Consider the following 20,681-nt stretch of genomic DNA (forward strand, 5'->3'; position numbering starts at 1 on the left):
TCCCGCATGTCACGGAGGTCTCTGGAAGTCACGGATTCCATGACTTCCATGACATAAATGTAGCCTTAACCCATGGCCTTACAAACATGGATTTATTTTCCTTTTTAAAAAAAATGTTTTGTAAATCTATGTGGGCCAAATTTAGCTTTTATTGTTTAGGATGTAATTTCCTGTCCTTTAAAAAGAAATAAATTGTTTTTATTGTTAGTAATTTATTTTAATATTTGTTTTTAAAATGGACAAAAGTTATCTTCTGGTGTTTACAACTCAAACCTTACAGCAGGGATTAGATTTGCATATGCACAAAAATATGTGAGACGCAGGGACATTATTACTTCAGCCATCACAGAGCACTCTAAGAGATTAGGTGTGGGAGATGGGGCCCTCCTTGTGCAGATGAAGGACTTCTGGTTAGTTTCCCCAGCAGAATCTCATTGTTGCCCAGTGAACTCATTGGCCATTCCCCAAGAAGATGTGGTGCTTGCTAGGGAAAGCCGCCAGAGTGGGTCACCTCTAGGGTATGTCTACACTTCAGAGTAAGTCCAGGGTTCGAACTCCGGTTCAAGCCTAACTCCCCTTCCATCTTCATACAAATCATGCTAACCCAGGACTTGGACACAGGGTCCCAGGACCCCATGGTGGTGAAGGGTCCGAATTTGAGTTAAGCTGGGACCAGGGATTCAAGTCCTGTTGCTTTGCAATGTAGATGCAGCCCCACTGAACTTGTGTTCTGGGAGTCTGCCAAAAGCTTCCCACAGTCCCACTGCCAACTTTCTTTGTCCTCTGAACAGTCAAGTTTGTTGAACACAAGTTTTCCCACACTGCACCATGTGTGCAGTGAACAAAGGGCTAGAGCAGTCACATTTTGGGAGGGCACTAGAAAGTCTGGAATATGGGTCTTTGGAATTGGGCTCACATAATGCAGTGTAGATGCTGATGCCCAATTGGGACCCAGGGTTCAACAATTCCTAACCTAGGGTTACAAATGAGTGTAGACACTCAAGCCGTAGATCAGGGGTCGGCAACCTCCGGCACGCAGCTCGCCAGGGTAAGCACCCCAGTGGGCCGGGCCAGTTTGTTTATCTGCCGCGTCTGCAGGTTCGGCCGATCGCGGCTCCCACTGGCCGCGGTTTGCCGCTCCAGGCCAATGGGGGCGGCGGGAAGCCGCGGCCAGCACATCCCTCGGCCCGCGCCACTTCCCGCCGCCCCCTGCCGTAGGTCAACCTGTGGCACCCTGGCGAGCCGCGTGCCAGAGGTTGCCAACCCCTGCTGTAGGTCAACAATCCAAGGGACTCCGAACTCAAGTTCCACTGATTCTGGGCTTACATTGCAGTGTAGACATATCCCTAGAAAGTATTTTGTAGTATGTCTGAGTAGCCCTTGGGGTCTCATCTTCACTAGGAAATGAAGATGTGCTCTTAACTCAAGTTAGCTAACTCTAGGTAAAATCCTAGTGAGGACAGTGTAGTTTGTATTTTTGACCCAAGTTAGCAGGTTGAGTGGCTTGTGTGAAAACTACAATCTGCCTTGTCTTTATTAGGATTTTACCTCAAATTGAGAACCCCTCAGTGAAGACAAGGCATTGAAGAGTTCCCCGTGTCCCAGCATAAATCTGGGCAGGGTTGATTACAATATTGCAAATGCTGAATGGGGTAGTAAGTAATTTGAGAATTTTGCAGGAGCTCGATAATAGGGTGGTGAGGAATTTTCAGGGAGTGGAAAGGATGTAGGCACGAGTAATTCTGAGTTTAGTTTTGAATTTAAAGTTTGCCTTTGCCTCTGTGCTGCTGTGATAAGTTCCTCTTGCTGTTGGCTGCAAGATTTACTGAAAAGCATTGTTTCCATTGACTTAATTGCTCACTCCTATTCCCAACAACTGTCCAGCCCCTGCTTTCTAGCTGGCAAAGGCACCAAGTTCTAAAGGGAGCATGCCACATAGAGCAGCTGCTTCTCAGTTCTGCCCTGGTTTCCTCTCCAGCCTTTAAAACAGGCAGAGCGTGATTCTTTTATGGTTGTGCAGGGTAGTTTCCATAGGCTTCCTGGGCAGGGAAAGCACAAAACACTTCTCAGCCCTAGTTCTGTATCAGTTTGCTCCTCTCTGTCTGTGTAATCTGGTCTCCAAAGATGAGTCAGTTCTGGGGTTTTGGTATGTTTTCTGTACATTTACTTCTTTCAGGGAGAGGTTGTTTTCTTTGTAGACTGGCAGGTTGCCAAGGCTGAGAAGACAGGAGCATTTCCTAGATTACATCTGTGATTCAGTATAGATCAGGGGTGAGCAAACTTTTTGGCCCGAGGGCCACATCTGAGTATAGAAATTGTATGGCAGGCCATGAATGCTTACGAAATTGGGGTTGGGATGTGGGAGGGGGAGAGGGCCCTGGCTGGGGGTGCGGGCTCCGGGGTGGGGCCAGAAATGAGGAGTTCAGGGTGCGGGAGGGGGCTCCGGGCTGGGGCAGAGGGGGTGGTGTGTGTGTGTGTGTGTGTGTGTGTGGAGGGTGAGGGCTCCGGCTGGGGGTGCGGGCTCTGGGGTGGGGCTGGGGATGAGGAGTTTGGGGTGTAGGAGGGTACTCCAGGCTGGGACTGAGGGGTTCGGAGGGCAGGAAGGGGATCATGGCTGGGGCAGGGGGTTGGTGCATGGGTGTGTGTGTGAGGGATCCGGCTCTGGGGTGGGGCTAGGGATGAGGAGTTTGGGGTGCAGGAAGGTGCTCCGGGCTGGGATTGAGGGGTTTGGAGGGTGAGAGGTGGATCAGGACTGGGACAGGGGGTTGGGGGGAAAGGAGGGTGGCTAAGGGGTGCAGGCTTCGGGTGGCGCTTACCTCAAGTGGCTCCCGGAAGCAGCGGCATGTCTCTTCCCCCCCCCCCATAGGCGCTGCCCCGGCCGCAGGCGCTGCAGCTCCCATTGGCTGCAGTTCCCTGCCAATGGGAGCTGCAGGGGTGGCGCTTGGGGCGGGAGCAGTGTGCAGAGCGGAGCCCCTGTCTGCCCCTAAGCATAGGAGCTGGAGGGGGGACATGATGCTGCTTCCGGGAGCCATGCAGAGCAGCCCCGGACCTGAGCGCCGGAGCAGGGCAAGCCCCAGACCCTGCTCCCCAGCGTGAGCTTGAGGGCCGGAATCCGGCCCGCAGGCCATAGTTTGCCCATCCCTGGTATAGATGCAGAAATAGAGTTGTCTTGTTTAGATTTTCTTAATTCTTCAGCTATTTTCTTAAATTTGGTAATTACAGAACCTGATTCCTCTCCTATTATCTGGATGCTCTGATGGTATGAAACAGCTATAAAACCAAATTAACCAGCTACCTGGAAATTGCTTAAGTAGCATAGGACGAAGAACTAAATGCTGTTCTCTGTTTCCTCTAACGTTGTTATAGTCTTACCATTTATCTTTTCCCAATGTGTAACATAAAATTTAGCTAGGTTCTTTGTACAGAATTCATGGTTTTAAATCTGTTTTGATTATTCACTTGTCTGGGCCCATAAATTATAACTTCTTGTAATCCTACTTGATTCTGCAGACCTTTTCAGGTACAATATTAACTGGAAGTAAAGGCTTAGCCAGTTAACCATATAGCAGTGATAGCTGTAGGCCAAAGTGTGGCCTCGCTCCTCTTTGAACCATTAGGGTGATGGTACAGAGATATAGCAGCCTGAGGAGCTATAACGTTGGGTCAGATGCAGGAAGAGAATGCCTTGAAGAGTGTTGGGAGGAGTATTCCTCATCCCTGCTGGTTAAAGAATAGCACCGATGGAATTCTATTGGGCACCGGCAGGCATGCAAAAGAAATGATGTCCTGTTCTTGTCTCCATCTGGCATCCCATGCTGTCTTGAGACTAAAGGCTTCTGCTTAGTGCTTAAGGAATACTATTAGTGTTGGCATTCGTGCCTGGGCTAGGCACATGGGTTGAGGAAGGCTCCCCATGCCCTCTCCTGTCCCTCATTGTACTGGCACAGAAAAAGCTAGAATTGTGTTCATTGTTTGTGTTACACATACACAATAAATTCATACTATAAATTCATCAGAGTTCAGTGTCATTCTCTTATGTAACTGGCTGCCTGTATCTATAGTAGAAGTACTAGCATTTCATTCTGTATGTTGGAAAACGTTACTTTGAAAGTAGAATAAATATATTTTATTTTGCAGAAGAAATAAAATGCTGTCATTTATATATATTTTATTTTTGTATGTTTATAGCAAACTTTCTTCCTACAATGACTGCTGTGCAGCTCTGGCAGCCTGCTCCAGATGTTATGTCTTATTTTTAGCCCTTCTAAACAAACACCAAAAGAAGGAGGTCAGTATTTTCATCTCCTGCTTTTTATATTTTAATCCTCTGTGTCTCTGTTATTGTATGTGTGTAAGCCCATTTTCAGTGACCTACTTTCATGCACATTTACAAGATAATAATTTAAAACAGTTGACAGCATTTCTATATTAAGGAAATGGAATCATTTAGATTAAGAGGGCAACACAGAGGACAGACAGTTGATTAACTTGTCTATCCTTAGCGCACACATAAGCTATCCTCGGAATACTTATATTTTTTCCAAGGTTCTAAGTAGTAGTAATGTTTTTTAAAAAGCAAGTGGTTTATCAAATAGCAAAAGTTTTCTATATTTAAAATTGCTTAACTTTGGGAACCCCCACATTTCAATTGTGGAAAAAGCTACAACTTCTTTTTATTAAATATCCAAACAAGCTATCTAAGGGTACATCTACGCTGCAATAAAAAACCCCGAGGCACTGAGTCTCAGACCTTAGGCTCACATTGATTGGGCTGAGGGCTAAAAATTGCAGCATAGATATTTGGGCTTGGGATGGAGCCTGGGCTCTGGGACCCGGGACCCTCCTGCCTTGTGGGGTTTCAGAACCAAGGCCTCAGCCCAAGCCTGAACATCTACACTGACATTTTTAGCACCACAGTCAGCCCCTCAAGCCTGAATCAACTGACCCGAGCCAGCCGCAGCCATACCATAGGTCTTTTATTACAATGTAAACATACCCCCAAGTATGGATTCTTATTATGCCTGAAAAATATACAGTGCCTTCTACCAAAGCAACCCAAAATTATTTGAAACATATAGCTAGAAATAAAAGTATTTGGGAATTTTCATATCTGAAAGATTGGCTAGAATTATGAGAGTATCCTGTTTATACGCTGTAATAAATAACTGGTTCATAAGTAAGCACAAAATGTTGCATTTGCACTTCTTGCATCTGAAGAAGTGAGGTTTTTACCCACGAAAGTTTATGCCCAAATAAATCTGTTAGTCTTTAAGGTACCACCAGACTCCTTGTTGTTTTTGTAGATTCAGACTAACACGGCTACCCCCTGATACTTGACACAAAATGTTTGTTGCTTGAGAACGCTGAGATTTTTAACCTGTCATATTTCTACTTTTAATAAATGGTTCTCATCCCATAGATCAGCTTTGTTTTTGCATGTTAAGCACCATCTCTTCTTTATCAAAATATCACTTAGTAAGCAAATTAACTGTTTATTAAAACAAGTTTATTACTGTGTTGTGATGATTTTGTGTATGTGTTCAGAGTAATTTCTCCTTACAATGATTCTTATACACAAACCCAGAGCTATTTGTACTAGTGTAGTGCTGACAGACCCCAGTCATTGGGATCGAACCTGGGAACTCTGGAGCTAAATGCATGATCCTCTACTGCATGAGCTAAAAGCCACATGGCCCTTAGCTAAGGCTGTAGCAGACTCATTAATCTCTAAGTGGTCTTGGTGCCACTAGAGGGGACGGAGCACCACACCTAGGAGATGTGTGAGTTACACTAAGTTACTGAAGGCCTGTGCTGGCAGAGGGGGGGTCTGAATGATCTAACATCACTTTCCTCTCTAATATTTATAGTATTATAAACATTAGAGCTGTGAGGGTGCATGCAAGTTTTTGAAGTGCAGGTGGCATCACTACAATGTATAGTACTGAGAGTTAGTGGGTTTATATATCATCTTTTATCTGTTTAAAAGACAAACAATCTCACAACCTAGCAAAAACTGTCCGTGGGAGGACGAGCAATGAGAGTACCAATGTAGCATTCAAAATAATGAGGCAGGCTTCAAAAAAATCATAAGATTGTCTTAAACTTATGAGATTTTTTTTTGTAAACATATTTTGTTTTTTGTCTCTTGGTTTCTGGGGCTCTCGCGTATACCTGGGTTGGAGTATCTAGTTTTTCTCTGCAGCCATAAGAGCTAGAAACTTACTTAAAAAAAAAAAAGAGAAAAGAAAAGTAAGGTGAGTCATTCTCAAACAAGTAATCGAATATTTTCAAGGAGCTGTGACTTTAAGAAAAACACCAAATGTCATGATGACTCGTGATTAAAAATGTCAGAGCTGGAAACACCACAATTATTGAGCCTGCTGAGCAGCTTCTCCTTATCACTTGACTGCTCTGAGAAGATAGGGAGGGTTTGTTAGGAGAGTTAAGTTGCCAAGATTCACATAACTACATGTATTGTCATCTCGCATAAGAAGGGAAATGTGTGAGTTGGCAAGATGGATCTTCAGGGGTGGGCAGGGAAGCTCAGCAGTCCCATTTTTAGACACATAACTGACCTGGCTCTCCTTGGTGCCTTCTTCACAGCTGTTTTTGGAGAGTGTTGGAGAGCCTTTGTTGGCTCTGTACCTCTCAAATGTCATGCACAATGGGCTGCCATGGATGCTTATCTTGGGACACAATATCCTGTATGTTGTGCCATGTGTACTTTCCCCAAGCTCCCAGCTGTCATTAGTGTTGGAGGCTGTTTCTCACCTTTTCTTCAGAGCTATTTGGAAAGGCAGATGAGCACAGTTCCTACGCTCAAGCTCCCCTACCTTTCACATGTACTTCTTGAGCTGCAGCTATGTGAAGCATAGCTTTCTCCTCCTGCTGAGCTTGCTGATGATAGTGATGTCATTAGCCACAGGGAGGCCCTCTTTTAAAACAGGAAGAAAGCATATAAATGGGGTGATGATTTCCATACAATGACATGTGTGTAAATGTGTAAATATAATTAGAGACTAATCTTGATCTTACATATTTTCCCCCCTTCCTCCCCCCCCCCCCCCCCAGTTGAAATTATTGATTTCAGGTTGGCCAAAATGGCATTTGTTAGTAAACAAACTATACATCCAAAAAAATTTGCCCAGGTCTAGTTTTAATATTCACTTTCTAGAGAGGCACTGTCACAGTTACCCGACTATCTGTCCCTGGACTCCTGACTGCTCTCTCTGCATGCACCCCTCCAGATGACAGGGCTCCTCCTTTCACCTGTCTCGGAGTGGACTCTCACAATTCTCCCGCTCTTAGACCAGATCCCTGGGCTACAGTGTCCTGTGAGTACTTAACAGGGCTGACTGTGATCAGACCCTGCAGGTCTCTCCTTTGGGGATGTGACCAGTGGTTAATGCACAGTGACCAGACAGCCTTCTCCAAATCAAGGTGTTGCTTAATTTTAAAAGTAGGAAAACAGCTCCCTGTAACAGAGAGAGGGTTTGAACACTCAAAGCTGCTCATAGGCCTGTTTCACTTACTACCCCCTGAATGGTAACCAAGTAGTCCAACTTAGTCAGACCCTCCTGCAGGGTCTGTCTTGTTTCCCTCTGCTCTACTCTGCTTGAGCAACTCCTGACAACTACCCCATCCCGGATCTCTAGAATCACTTTTTAACTGTTTAGTGTCCTTTTGATTTTAGGTTCCAGCCTTGGTAGGACAACTGTGGAACTCTTAGCTGGAGCCTGTAGGTGGGATCTTTACAGTTAAATACTCTGTCATAGCATCAGAGTTTAAGGCCAGAAGGGACCACCAGATCATCTAGTCTGACCTCCTGGATATCACAGGCCACCAATATCACCCAGCACCCATACACTAAACCCAACAACCAAAATTAGACCAAAGTATAACAGTGCTCAGGAGACTAGATTATTATGCAGTATAGACAGAGAACAGGAGGGACTCAGGTGGACCTGTGCCCATGGCTCCACAATGGCAGGGAAATGATTAAGTCCTGCATCTTGACAGGGGGTTAGACTAGATGACCCTTGCGGTCCCTTCCAACCCCATGATTCTAAGTAAGAGGTACTCAGATAATCCTGGCAAGTGACCCACACCCACACACAGCAGAGGAAGGTGAACCCCCCCCCCCCAAGGTCACTGCCAATCTGACCTGGGGGGAAATTCCTTTCCATCCTTACACAAGGTGAACTGTTAGATCCAGAGTATGTGAGCAAGAACCAGCAAGCCAAGCATCTGAGAGGGAGAGAATGCCATGTCAGAGCCCGAACTCTGGCCCTCCTTGTCCAATGTCCCTGTCCCTCCCTGTCTTGTCTCCTGATGTATTTGTCAGGAACTGGCTTATCTGCACTCATTGTCTGGCCTTCCTGGCTGTTTTTCTAACCACCTGCTATTAAACTGAACTAAGCTATGCATTCAACTCCCATTATGGCTACCCAGTATCTATTCCTTACAACAGACAACCATATAAAATATATAGTATTCCTAGATTAATACAAAAATAACAGGAGTACTTGTGGCACCTTAGAGACTAACAAATTTATTAGAGCATAAGCTTTCGTGGGCTACAACCCACTTCTTCGGATGCATATAGAGTGAAACATATATTGAGGAGATATATATACACACATACAGAGAGCATGAACAGGTGGGAGTTGTCTTACCAAGTAAGTAAGAGAAAAAAAAACTTTTGAAGTGATAATCAAGATAGCCCAGTACAGACAGTTGATAAGAAGCAAGTGTGAGAATACTTACAAGGGGAGATAGATTCAATGTTTGTAATGGCTCAGCCATTCCCAATCCCTATTTAGCCCTGAGTTGATTGTGTCTAGTTTGCATATCAATTGCAGCTCAGCAGTCTCTCTTTGGAGTCTGTTTTTGAAGTTTTTCTGTTTTAAGATAGCCACCCTCAGGTCTGTCAAAGAATGGCCAGACAGGTTAAAGTGTTCTCCCACTGGTTTTTGAGTATTATGATTCCTGATGTCAGATTTGTGTCCATTAATTCTTTTACGTAGAGACTGTCCGGTTTGGCCAATGTACATGGCAGAGGGGCATTGCTGGCACATGATGGCATATATCACATTGGTAGATGTGCAGGTGAACGAGCCCCTGATGGTATGGCTGATGTGATTAGGCCCTATGATGGTGTCACTTGAATAGATATGTGGACAGAGTTGGCATCGGGCTTTGTTACAAGGATAGGTTCCTGGGTTAGTGTTTTTGTTCAGTGATGTGTGGTTGCTGGTGAGTATTTGCTTTAGGTTGGGGGGTTGTCTGTAAGCGAGGACAGGTCTGTCTCCCAAGATCTGTGAGAGTAAAGGATCATCTTTCAGGATAGGTTGTAGATCTCTGATGATGCGCTGGAGAGGTTTAAGTTGGGGGCTGAAGGTGACAGCTAACTCCCACCTGTTCATGCTCTCTGTATGTGTGTATATATATATCTCCTCAATATATGTTTCACTCTATATGCATCCGAAGAAGTGGGTTGTAGCCCACGAAAGCTTATGCTCTACTAAATTTGTTAGTCTCTAAGGTGCCACAAGTACTCCTGTTATTTTTGCGGATACAGACTAACACGGCTGCTACTCTGAAACCTAGATTAATACAAGCAGTCCCATGTTCTTCACAAGGGTTACTAATGCCACAACTGAATTTATAAAAGTGCCTATCCAATACCCTGAGACCATTATTGGCATCTCCTCTGCTTTGAGACATCTCAATCTTACAAGATACTGATTTTTTTATCTATTTCTGTTACTTTGTCTTCAGCTGTTGTTTTTTTCACTGAGTTTCAATAGCTGTATATGGATTCTCTATTTTTAAAAATTATTTTGGGTTAACGTAACTTTTTCTCCTTGATCCATATGTTTTGTCATTTTAGGCTTTTTGTTTAAGGGCCCTTTTTTAATACAGTAGTGACAGAGACCCTTCAAAAACATAAATTTATGTTAACGCCCCACCACAGCACACCAGTTTAAAGAGTGATTATGGTGACTGGTCACTACAGAGCCAAGAACTCTTAATATTTTCTCCTGGGGTATGTGTGGGTGTGTAAATATTATTCTAGAGATATAACAGATACAGTATGATAAATAACTCCTGTTTGATTCTCTTGTATTATTAAGTTTTGCTTAGAGAAAAGATCTTCCTTGGACAAATGTTCTGAAAAATCCCAAGGGAATTTTCATGGTGATTTAATCTAAACAGCCACAGAGGGTCAGCCTTTCCCTACAGTATGATGGCTGATAATATGCCTGGCTAACAACATGCATAACTTCAAATATTTAAATTGTGATAGTTTGTTTTTTCTCCAAAGAGGAGATGTAATAGAAAGATTCAAAATATATGCTTTAGACCAGGGATTCTCAATCTTTTTCTTTCTGACTGCCCCCTCTTCCTCCCCAACATGCTATAAAAACTCCATGGCCCACCTGTGCCACAACAACTGTTTTTCTGCATATAAAAGCCAGGGCCAGCGTTAAGGGGTAGCAATCAAGGCAGTTGCCTGGGGCCCATGCCACAGAGGGCCCTGCGAACCTAAGTTGCTCAGGCTTCAGCCCCGGGTGACGTGGCTTGGAGCCCAGGTTTCAGCCCTAGGTGTTGGAGCTTCAGCTTTCTGCCCTGGGTCTCAGCAAGTGTAATGCTGGCCCTGCTTGGCAGATCCCCTGAAACGGCTTGTGCCCCCTTCCCCAGGGGCCCCTGGACCCTCCCTGTTTGACAACTACTGCTTTAGGTACATGACTGGCTTAGAATATGTAGTGCTCAAAGATACGATCCAAACTGTCTCACCAGCTGGTGTCACATACCTACGTGTAATTCAGGTACAATGGTTGGTAACTGCTTTAACTAAGAGGGCCATATTATCGTTAGTAACTGCTGTAGCTAAGAGGGTGAATGCAACTGTTGGAGTATTCGCATAAATATAAGGGAAGTGTATATGTACTCGTCTGTATATGGTATTGGCGAGACCATTACTGGAATATTGTGTCCATACTTCAATAAGTATGCTGAAAAATTGGAATGGGTTCAGAAAAGAGCTACAAGAATGATTAGAGATCTGGAAAACATGCCTTATAGTGAGAAGCTCAAGCTATTTAGTTCATTGAAGAGAAAGTTAAGAGATGACTTTTCTGATAGTAGGCAACTCTTTAATCTAGCAGAAAAGGCATAATGAGAGCCAGTGATCGGAAATGGAAGTTACACAAGTTCAGGCTAGAAATAAGGTGCACATTTTTAAGTGCAACAATAACGTTCATTTTGGGTCACTGATTATTTCTGGTTTTGTCCTTGAATTTTCATTTCTGGTATGTCACTTCAAGATGTGTCCTGAATGTGTTGGGAAAAGTTTCCTCACAGCCTGACATGACTGCTGTTTGTTTGCCTCTGGGCAGACTGTCAGGTCCACAGTCGTATCTTCTTTCAGAGAATACTTTGCAAAGCAGAAGGTCAGATTTATTAGTGCTGGCAAAGTGAAGAGTAAATTTACCCCACTTTTTATCTTTTAATGGTCAAAAAGGGTCATATACCCAGCAAATAAAATTTCAACAACTTGAACTGTGTTGTTGTGGGGGGAACCCCTTGTGATTGGCTGCTTCCCCACTTTCTGCCTTCTGGGGTGTAAGTAGTCAGTCAGGGCTTCTGCAAGAACCAGCAAAGCTCTTCCCCCCCTCCTCCCCAAGAGCCAAAACCCTTCCCACAGGAGGGGATGGGGGAGAAGAAAAATCCTATCATCTATAGGTAGCTCCATTCCTATTCGCCCATCTCCTCTGAGCAATGGGACGGTTCCTCTGCCTCTTTCCTCCCCCCCCCCCCACTGAAACACCTTGCCTGAGAAGGGGGAGCGAGGTGAGGCTGGGTGTGGCAGAATTGATGTGCAGACTGGAGGGGGTGCAATTGATGGGCAACAGGCAGATGATATGTTGCTTTCATTTTTGTAGAATATTATAGACTGTCCACTTTTTTCAGACCACTTTGAGTTATTACTTGTATTGCAGGAGGGATTCACCCCTGTGGAGGACTGGCAGAATTACCACCACCCTCCATCAGGGTTTGTACTAGAAGAGGAAGAGCAAACTTAGTTTAAAGCCAGGAACACAATAGAGCCCTGTGGTGGAATCTGCATTTTTGGCTTGATACATTTTTCCCCTCAGAGCCTGATACAGATGTCCAACAAACCAAAAACTGGGCTTAGTCTCATGTCTGGTGATAGCACATCACATACTGCAGATAGAAAAAAATTATTGGATCACTTGATAAAACATATTTAGGTCAAGATTATTTAGCCACTTTGCTTTCCCCTTTCTGCTTAATAAATCTGAACTTTTGAGGATTTTTCATCATGAATTTCAGAAAAATGGCTTATGAAGTTTAGCATTACCAGTCATCTTTAACCACCAAAATCTAATATAGCTATTATTTTTAGTTTCTAATGTAAATCTCTCTAAAATTCTGGGGGTCAGCAAATACAAATACTAACCTTTGTTGTAAGTACAATGTAAGGGATAGACTTTTAGACTTAACTGGACAAAAATATTTGTCCATCTAAATGGACAAATGTGCATTATCGTTATTGTCAGCAATTTCAAAATTAAGAGTTAATGAAGAGTATATGCACACTGTGCTTTTGCTCTTCCAACTGTGTGTACATATTTGGTGCTAGTGCACAATTACATATACATATGTGATTGTCTGTCTATTAAATTGAACAAGAAAGAACTCATGGTATTCAGTCATCCCTTCCTGGAACTTAGAGAAAAGGAACATAGTTTAAGAACATAAGAACGGCCATACTGAGTCTGACCAATGGTCCATCTAGCCCAGTATCCTGTCTTCCAACTGTGGCCAGTGCTAAGTGCTTCAGAGGGAATGAACAGAACAGGCAATCATCAAGTGATCCATCCCCTGTCGTCCACTCCCAGCTTCTGGCAAACAGAGGCTAGGGACACTCAGAGTATGGGGTTGCATCCCTGTCCATCTTGGCTTATAGCCATTGATGGACCTATCCTCCAGGAACTTATCTAGTTCTTTTTTGAACCCTGTTATAGTTTTGGCCTTCACAACATGCCCTGGCAATGAGTTCCACAGGTTGACTGTGCGTTATGTGAAGAAGTACTTCAAAGTACTTTTTGTTTGTTTTAAACCTGCTTATCAATTTCATTGGGTGACCCCTAGTTTTGTGTGATTTGAAGGAGTAAATAACATTTACTTATTAACTTTCTCCAGACCATTCATGATTTTATAGACTTCTCTCATATCCCCCCTTAGGTCCCGCTCTTCTGGAATTTTTGGAATTCATTTATACAAATTATTTTATTTGGCATCAAATATAGACTGCAAATCAGATTTGGGTTCATTTTAGGGACAGGATCCAAATTCTTAAGAAGAAATAGGTCACCCATCCTTAGTCTAGTTCCTAACAGAGATCAAATAAAGTTTGTCAAATCAATAGCTTTGAAAAACCTGTTCAATTTAAAAAGAGTGCTTCAATACAAACAGAAATTATAGTGTTCCTCTGTCTTCAGTACTAAATCTGTGTGTGCTAGTTTCAAAAGGTATGTCTTACCTGTTGAAACCTATGTTTAGAGCCCTGCGAATCCACAGATGTCTGCTTTATATCTGCAGGGATCTGCATCCGCAGATGTGGATGTGGTTGTATTGTTCACCATCCTTGCAGATCACAGATTAGATGTGGATCCAGATTTTTGTATCCATGTAGGGCTCTACCTGTGTTGTACAAATCAACCTGATAAATACTTATGTATTTAGTTTATTTGCAAATATGCCTGAAATGCCTGCATGCTTTTTCAGTAAATATTCCAAATGTTTGGCTATATGCTAGCCCCACCTACTGCTGATTTTTTTCAGATGTGCAAATATCCCATGTGTCTATGTACATTTATTCTTGTAACTGCTTTCAAAGTGGCATTCATCTCTAATTCCATTTATGGCTGTCTGAACAGTGGTTTTTGGTTTCACATTACTCAGCTTAGTTGTGCATATGGCATGCACATTTTTGAAAATTTAGCCAAAAATATGTAAAAATATAGCCTATAATTTCTGCAATATAAAGTCACATCTGCATTTCTTGTATTTGACTGTTTAAACTCTGTCAGTGGATGATAATGAAACTTCTGTAATACTATTTAAAACAGGATGTACTATGCTTAAAAAGAAATAATATTTTGTAGGCTCGTTTCATAGTCTGTAGGTGGAAAACATAGCTGAGATCACACGTCTCAAAATATCAGTTAAATTGATTGCTTTACAGTACTTGTCTGTCTATTCCCTGATTGGCTAGGGCTGTTGCTAAGCCGGTACTGTTTTAACCAAAATTAGAAAGTCAATATAAAGTAAGTTAAACTAGACTGCCTTCTTTTTTCACTTCTCTCTTCTGATTCATCAACTGTTTGTTGTTTCAAATTCCTTGTAGCCTTTGTGAGAAGGCTTCCATTGGGGATTGTGATGGCTTAGGTAAAAAGCTTATAGACGGTTTCTTATAAAATAAAAAAGTTTATACATATCTTGTGTTGGTGACATTCAGATGTTTGCAAAATAATAATAGTGGGAGCAATGCATACAGAGTCGTACAGTGTCTAGCCCAAAGTGGGGGAGAGAGACTAGAAGTCACTCAATGATAACCCCCTGCCTGGCAAGTTCATTAGTAGTTGTGATGAACTCTGAAGCTTATCGTCTTGTCTTTGGACATAGGTGTATCTCTGTGATGCAAGGCCTTGTGGGAGTGGCTCAAAAGAGGAGAAATTATTAGTGGAGGAATATATGATCCATAGAGAAATGTTTGCAATTTAATCAATCAAATTTTAATACGTGTACAGTAACAAGTTGCCATTCTTTGAATGTCTCTTGATAAAGTATGGGATTTATTCCTTGGGGGATTACAGTGTCTGAATGGAACTCCTGTATGTCAAGAAAAACAACATGTAGGGTGTTTGCCAAAGCAGTGGTTTAGTGCAAGTACAGTCATTTAACAGTTAGGGGTAGACTAACTATGCTGCATTCGGGATTGCCACTTCTTTCCCTGTACTGTTGAAACAGAGCCAGTACTTGGACTTTCTGTTTTGGAAACTAGCCAGGTTTTGATAGGGGTGGAGACAGTTTTTTGAGTAATTTCATCTTTGGAAGAGAAAACAAGGAGATTTCTGAAAGCTAAACCAGCCCATACTGTTGAATTAAAAGCCATTGGGAGTCGAGGGTATTGTTTTGGGATAACAGTTGAGTCAGTCAGCTCCAGCATCACACAAATTGCTGTATCCCCATGGTGGTCAAAATGAAGGCAATAAGAGAGATGTAATATTAGGATTGGGAGGTCGATGACATAGCAGACTAGACCTCTTTCATTGGGCTCTTGATTCCCCCCACCCCAAACACACTTTATTTAAAAGAGTAATGCCAGGAGGAAATAAACCTTTATAGACACCATCTGAACAGAATTCTCATTGTTGGGTTTGTGCATCCTAGTGGAAATCTGGTGACACTTCCATTGCTTTAAAATCTTTGGCTTTCTAGGACAGCAGTAGCAGGGTAGAATGCTTATGAGGCTCTATTGGCCATCAGAGCAACCCTGTGCTTATTTGGGAGACTGATTAAACCCCAATTACATAACGAGAATATCCATCTGAAATGTTCTCCTATTATCCTGTTGGTCATTTGATAGAAATAGACTACTTCTATTTAGGAGACCTCCCACGATTAATAACCTCTATGGTACTAGAACTCTGTGCCTTTGTTAGATTTTTTTTAAATCTCCTCCCTAAACTGGGTAATCAAATACAGCATCAAAGATTATTTCCTTTTTTGCTGTATTTAGTGTTCCTCCATTTGCAGTGGAACTGCTTTTAATTGAATTGTGAAATACATGAAATATTGATGTTTTTCAAACCACTGGCAACTTCAACTTTTCTCTCGCTGTAACAGTGTTTGTTTATTTTATTGCAGGATTTAGTTGTCCGTGTTGTTTTCATTCTTGGCAATTTAACAGCGAAGAACAATCAGGCCCGTGAACAATTTTTTAAAGAGAAAGGAAGTGCTGACACCCTGATATCATTATTCCAAACCTACAATGAATTTGATTTGAATACAAAAAAAGAGAAACGTGAAGGAGAAGAAAATAAATCAAAACAAAAGCATCCTTCAGAAGCAGAAGATGTCCTTATAAAACTGATCAGAGTGCTCGCCAATCTCTCCATTCATCCTAGTGTAGGTGCTGTTCTGGCAGCTAACCATCACATTGTGGCATTGCTTGTTACGGTGCTAGGTAAGGTTTGTATATGATGTTTGTTTTTTCATGTATTATTTTCATTCAATCTGTCAGGCAGGTACAGTATTTCATTACTTCAGCTTTTGTTATTGGGAGAGCCTTAATTAAATCTGCCATGTTGTTAAAATATGAAAATCAATCTGCTAATGTTAATAATTACAGTGTATAGACTAACTTACTTTAAACAGTAGCAGAATTATCACCTTCATACTAAACTTTACAGCATCTTTCCTGCAAGGCATTCAGAGGAGCCTCATGCATTGATAGGATTTATAGATCAGATTATTAAGAATAAACCAGACTACACAAAAAGATTGGTAAACTGGGGGAATTTTCTTTTGAACATCTCGGACTGAAAACTCGTATAGTGAGATGGTCTTCTTGCCTCCTCCCTAAATAAGAAGAGGATTTTTTAAACAAAAAGTTTGTAATTAAGGACCTGTTTCTGCAAGCACATTCTGCTTGGTTCTGCCTTAGTACAGCAGACACGATCTGCAAAACTTACATGCCAGTATATTTTAAACACTATTATCCAAATCAAGGGAAGTTCTGTATATGAAGAGCTTGGAGGATGGAGCTTTTATTGGTATTTCTGAGCTACTTGCTGCTGCTAGCAGCTATAACTCATCTCGCTGAAAAATGGAATAATTTGGCATACTAGCAGCATGATGGCTAGAACTATAAATTGTTTCCATCCTGCTTTTATATAGGTTTAAGAGCAAGAACAATTTCAACAGTGCCAGCATTCACAAAGTCTTTGCTACAAGTTTTTGTTTGTTTGTAAGAGTATTAGGGTACGCTGTAGCTGCAGTACAGATACACTTAGAATGGAGACAGCTACCAAGTAGCCTTCAAACTAAATGCAATCCTGCTGTGCCACTCACTATTACAATAGTACCTCAGAGTTATGAACATCAGAGTTACAAACTGACCGGTCAAACACACACCTCATTTGGAACTGGAAGTACGCAATCACACAGCGGCTGAGACAGAAGGGAAAAAAAGAAATACAGTACAGTACTGTGTGAAACCTAAACTACTTAAAAAATGAAGGGAAAGTTTAGAGGGGAAAAAAAGATTTGACAAAGTAAGGAAACCGTTTCACTGATTGTTTCATTTAAATTAAGATGATTAAAAGCAGCATTTTTCTTCTGCATTCTAAAGTTTCAAAGCTGTATTAAATCAATGCTTGTAAACTTTTGAAAGAACAACCCTAACATTTTGTTCAGAGTTACGAACATTTCAGAGTTATGAACAACCTCTGTTCCCGAGGTGTTCGTAACTCTGAAGTTCTACTGTACTACAGAAGTGCAGGCATCAGAGTCCACAGCCCCTAATATTGGAGCTGGTTGAAAATCAGGACATATTTTTCATTAATCCTTTTTTCCAGCTCTACCCAGCAGACAGTGGTTTATCTTGGGCAGAGCAATCTGCTTCAATTCCTGCAAATAAATTGTAATCCCCCATAGTCCAGGCAGATTACCCATATGATCCTTGTTTGGGTGCCACAACAATACAGGCTGTGAATTAATTTTGTTGAGCTGTAATCAATGTTCTAAGCTAAGACTGATGTATATATTTTTTTTAAATATCAGAATACAAGTCAATTGATGACTGTGAGGAGCTGGTGATCAACGCTGCCGCAACAATCAACAATTTATCCTACTACAAAGTGAGGAATTCTGTAATTGAAGACCAGAAGCTACACATTGCAGAGTGTAAGGTTTTTAAAAATCAATTCCTTCTGTATGTCTTTTAGAATATCTGGGTAAGAGGTGTATTTGGATTATGTTAGGGCAATGTGGAAAAGAGTCATTAAAAATATTTTGTGGTATACTGTAGGAATTGCTTAGAGCCAATTTTTCCCCATAACCGAAGAGAATCCCTGCATGCATCCAATGCCAGACCCTCATCTTTAGAACTCTGTGAAATCATTACATTGTTGGCAAAAACAGCCTTTCTCCCCAAAACATTCACTTACTCACTAGATTGTTTTCTGTTATGCAATTTTCGGTAGAGCTGTTCAAAACTTCAATATCTAAAATGTGAAAATAGTATTATGGGGTTGTTGCATGTTTTTTTGACTCCAGTTCAGATTTGCTCAATTTACAAGTAAAAAGTTTTAAAAGGTCAAACCATCAGCCCTGGAAATTTGATGATGATGATAATGAAGTAGTTGTGATGCCTGGGTGCTGCATCTGAGTTTGGGGCCTCACTATGCTAGATACTGCACATACAGTAAGAGTCCCTGAAGAGGATACAGTTGAAACAAACAAAGGGTAAAAGAAGGGGCACACAGAGATTGGGAGTGGCTTGCCCAAGGCTACACAGCAGATCGATGGCAGAACCAGGAACTGGAACCCATGTCTCCTGACTTTCAGCCCAGTGCCCTCTCTGCTAGCCCATGTTTCCTCTCTAAGTAGCAATGGTGTGGCTGTCTTATGAGCCAGAATGGAATCCATCTCTTTCCCCCTGAGCTGGAATGGCGCTCAGTGCTAACAGGAGAAAAAAATTAATACATTTGTAACTAACATAGTCAGACATGACTGACTGTATATAGGGAGCAGATCTGGGAAGTAAGATGTCATTTTTACCATGGCTGCACTAGGCAATGCTTCCTTGTGTTTTTTGTTATAGCGGATGAGGCTTTAAGACCTTTCTCTCAGCTTTTTAACAGTATTTTGCATTTCAGTATGAAATGCAGTTCTACAAGTTTGCTGATCAAATGGATTTGCAGAAGTGTAGAAAACTGTTCAGTGGTGAAAATCCAAGTTTAGAAATAGCCTAGGGCCAATGCCACCTAATAACTATTGGCCAGGAGACAAATTCCAGCTCTGAGACCACACCACAGGCTGTATCAGTTATTGTCAGCCTGTGTTGTCAATCTCATCACCATCTCTGCCACCACCCACATTCCTCTCTTCCCTTCATTTCACTGTTTGAACTAAGTAATTTGTAGGAGAAGTGCAGCCCTTGTAGCAGGAGGGCCTGACACTTGCTTACCCCAGGAAACATGTTGAGAAATACCTGCTGTGTGATGCAGTCAGGTGCGTTCCAAAAACAAAAAATGTATCACTTAAGAAGTCTGAGCCACAGTTAAGTAATCTCTGGTATAACAACATCCAAAGGAAGGATGTACATGAGACCAAACTGTTCTCTCTCTCCTCTATGGGGAAAGAAAGGAAGAGTGGAAGGTTCTCATTGGTGTACCCCCTTACATGAAGAGGGGTGGGTTTCAGTGGTTCCCTCTTTCACTGCAGAAGATTCCTGTGAATGCTGATGAATGGTGGCTCCTGCAGCAGTCTTGACTGCGCACTGAAAACTAACAGGGCAATTCATGACTCCTAGGCAATGCTGGAGACCAGTTTGTTTCTGCTGGAAAATACAGTTGTGTCATGTGAGCTACTCACGTAAAACTGCTGAACAGGAAGCAGCCAGCAGAAAAAGCTTTCAGACTAGCTGCAGTGTTCATCATTGCCAGTTAGGACAAATCTGCTTGTTATTTCACTGGCAGTAGTGGGCACAAGAAAGAGGATTGTGGACCTCAAGTGGTTTGTGAGCTACATGAGTTTCCAAGTGCTTGGCCTTTAGGGGGAACTTAAAAGAACTTTCTGAATATTTATTTTAATAAACTCATGATGTGTATATACTTAAAAAGCATGGACAAGTTGCTAGAGGAGATGGGACAAGAGTTTCTTGCTATGGTGGTTGAGGGAAAGATGGTGTCCAGGATCTTGCTTCAGGCTGCACTAGATGCTGTGGATTCTGCAACTAAAGCCGTGGTGTTGGCCATCACAGTGCACAGATGTTCATGACTCCAATCATCAGATTTTCCTCAAGAAGTCCAACAAGCCATCCAGGACCTGGCTTTTGAGGGACTGATGCTTGTTTCGCAGCAGACAAACTACAAGCTGCATATCCTCAAAGACTCTAGCAGTTCACTTAAGTCTATGGAAAACTTCTACTGGGTATATTTGCCTGTCTAAATGGAACAGATTCTCTGTCTGGTCCCAGCAAAAAGGGATTTCCCCAATCTGGGCTCCGAGTCGGCATGTGCTGGACTATTTGTTATACTTGAAACAGCAAGGCCTTGCCATTAGTTCCAGCAGGGTCCACCTATCTCTGCTTTCCACCTTTCAATTGATAATCATTCACTTTTCTCCAGTCATATGTCACTCAGGTTTTTGAAGGGTTTGGAGCATTTATATCCACAAATAGAAGATCCTATTCCCTCTTGGGACTTGAATCTGGTGGTAAAGCTTATGGGTCCTCTCTTTGAACTGCTGACTACTTGTTCATTGCTCCATCTCTGAATGAAAGTAGCCTTCTTGATGGCAATCACATTCATCAGGAGAATGGGTGAATTATGAGCTTTGGTGCTTGACCCTCTGAATAG

At 42.2% G+C, this 20,681-nt stretch overlaps 1 protein-coding gene across 1 annotated transcript in view; it reads left to right on the forward strand.

Moving 5' to 3' along the window:
• ARMC2 (armadillo repeat containing 2) overlaps positions 1 to 20,681 on the forward strand; it is a 105,370-nt gene that overhangs the window by 64,574 nt on the left and 20,115 nt on the right. Inside the window, exons 11-13 of the mRNA XM_065400631.1 lie at positions 4,189 to 4,288; positions 15,964 to 16,282; positions 17,881 to 18,003. Coding sequence (XP_065256703.1) covers positions 4,189 to 4,288; positions 15,964 to 16,282; positions 17,881 to 18,003 — 542 coding nt within the window. The remainder of the gene's footprint in view (positions 1 to 4,188; positions 4,289 to 15,963; positions 16,283 to 17,880; positions 18,004 to 20,681) is intronic.

This window comes from Emys orbicularis, chromosome 3 (genome assembly GCF_028017835.1).
Source record: "Emys orbicularis isolate rEmyOrb1 chromosome 3, rEmyOrb1.hap1, whole genome shotgun sequence".
Classification (NCBI taxonomy): domain Eukaryota; kingdom Metazoa; phylum Chordata; order Testudines; family Emydidae; genus Emys; species Emys orbicularis.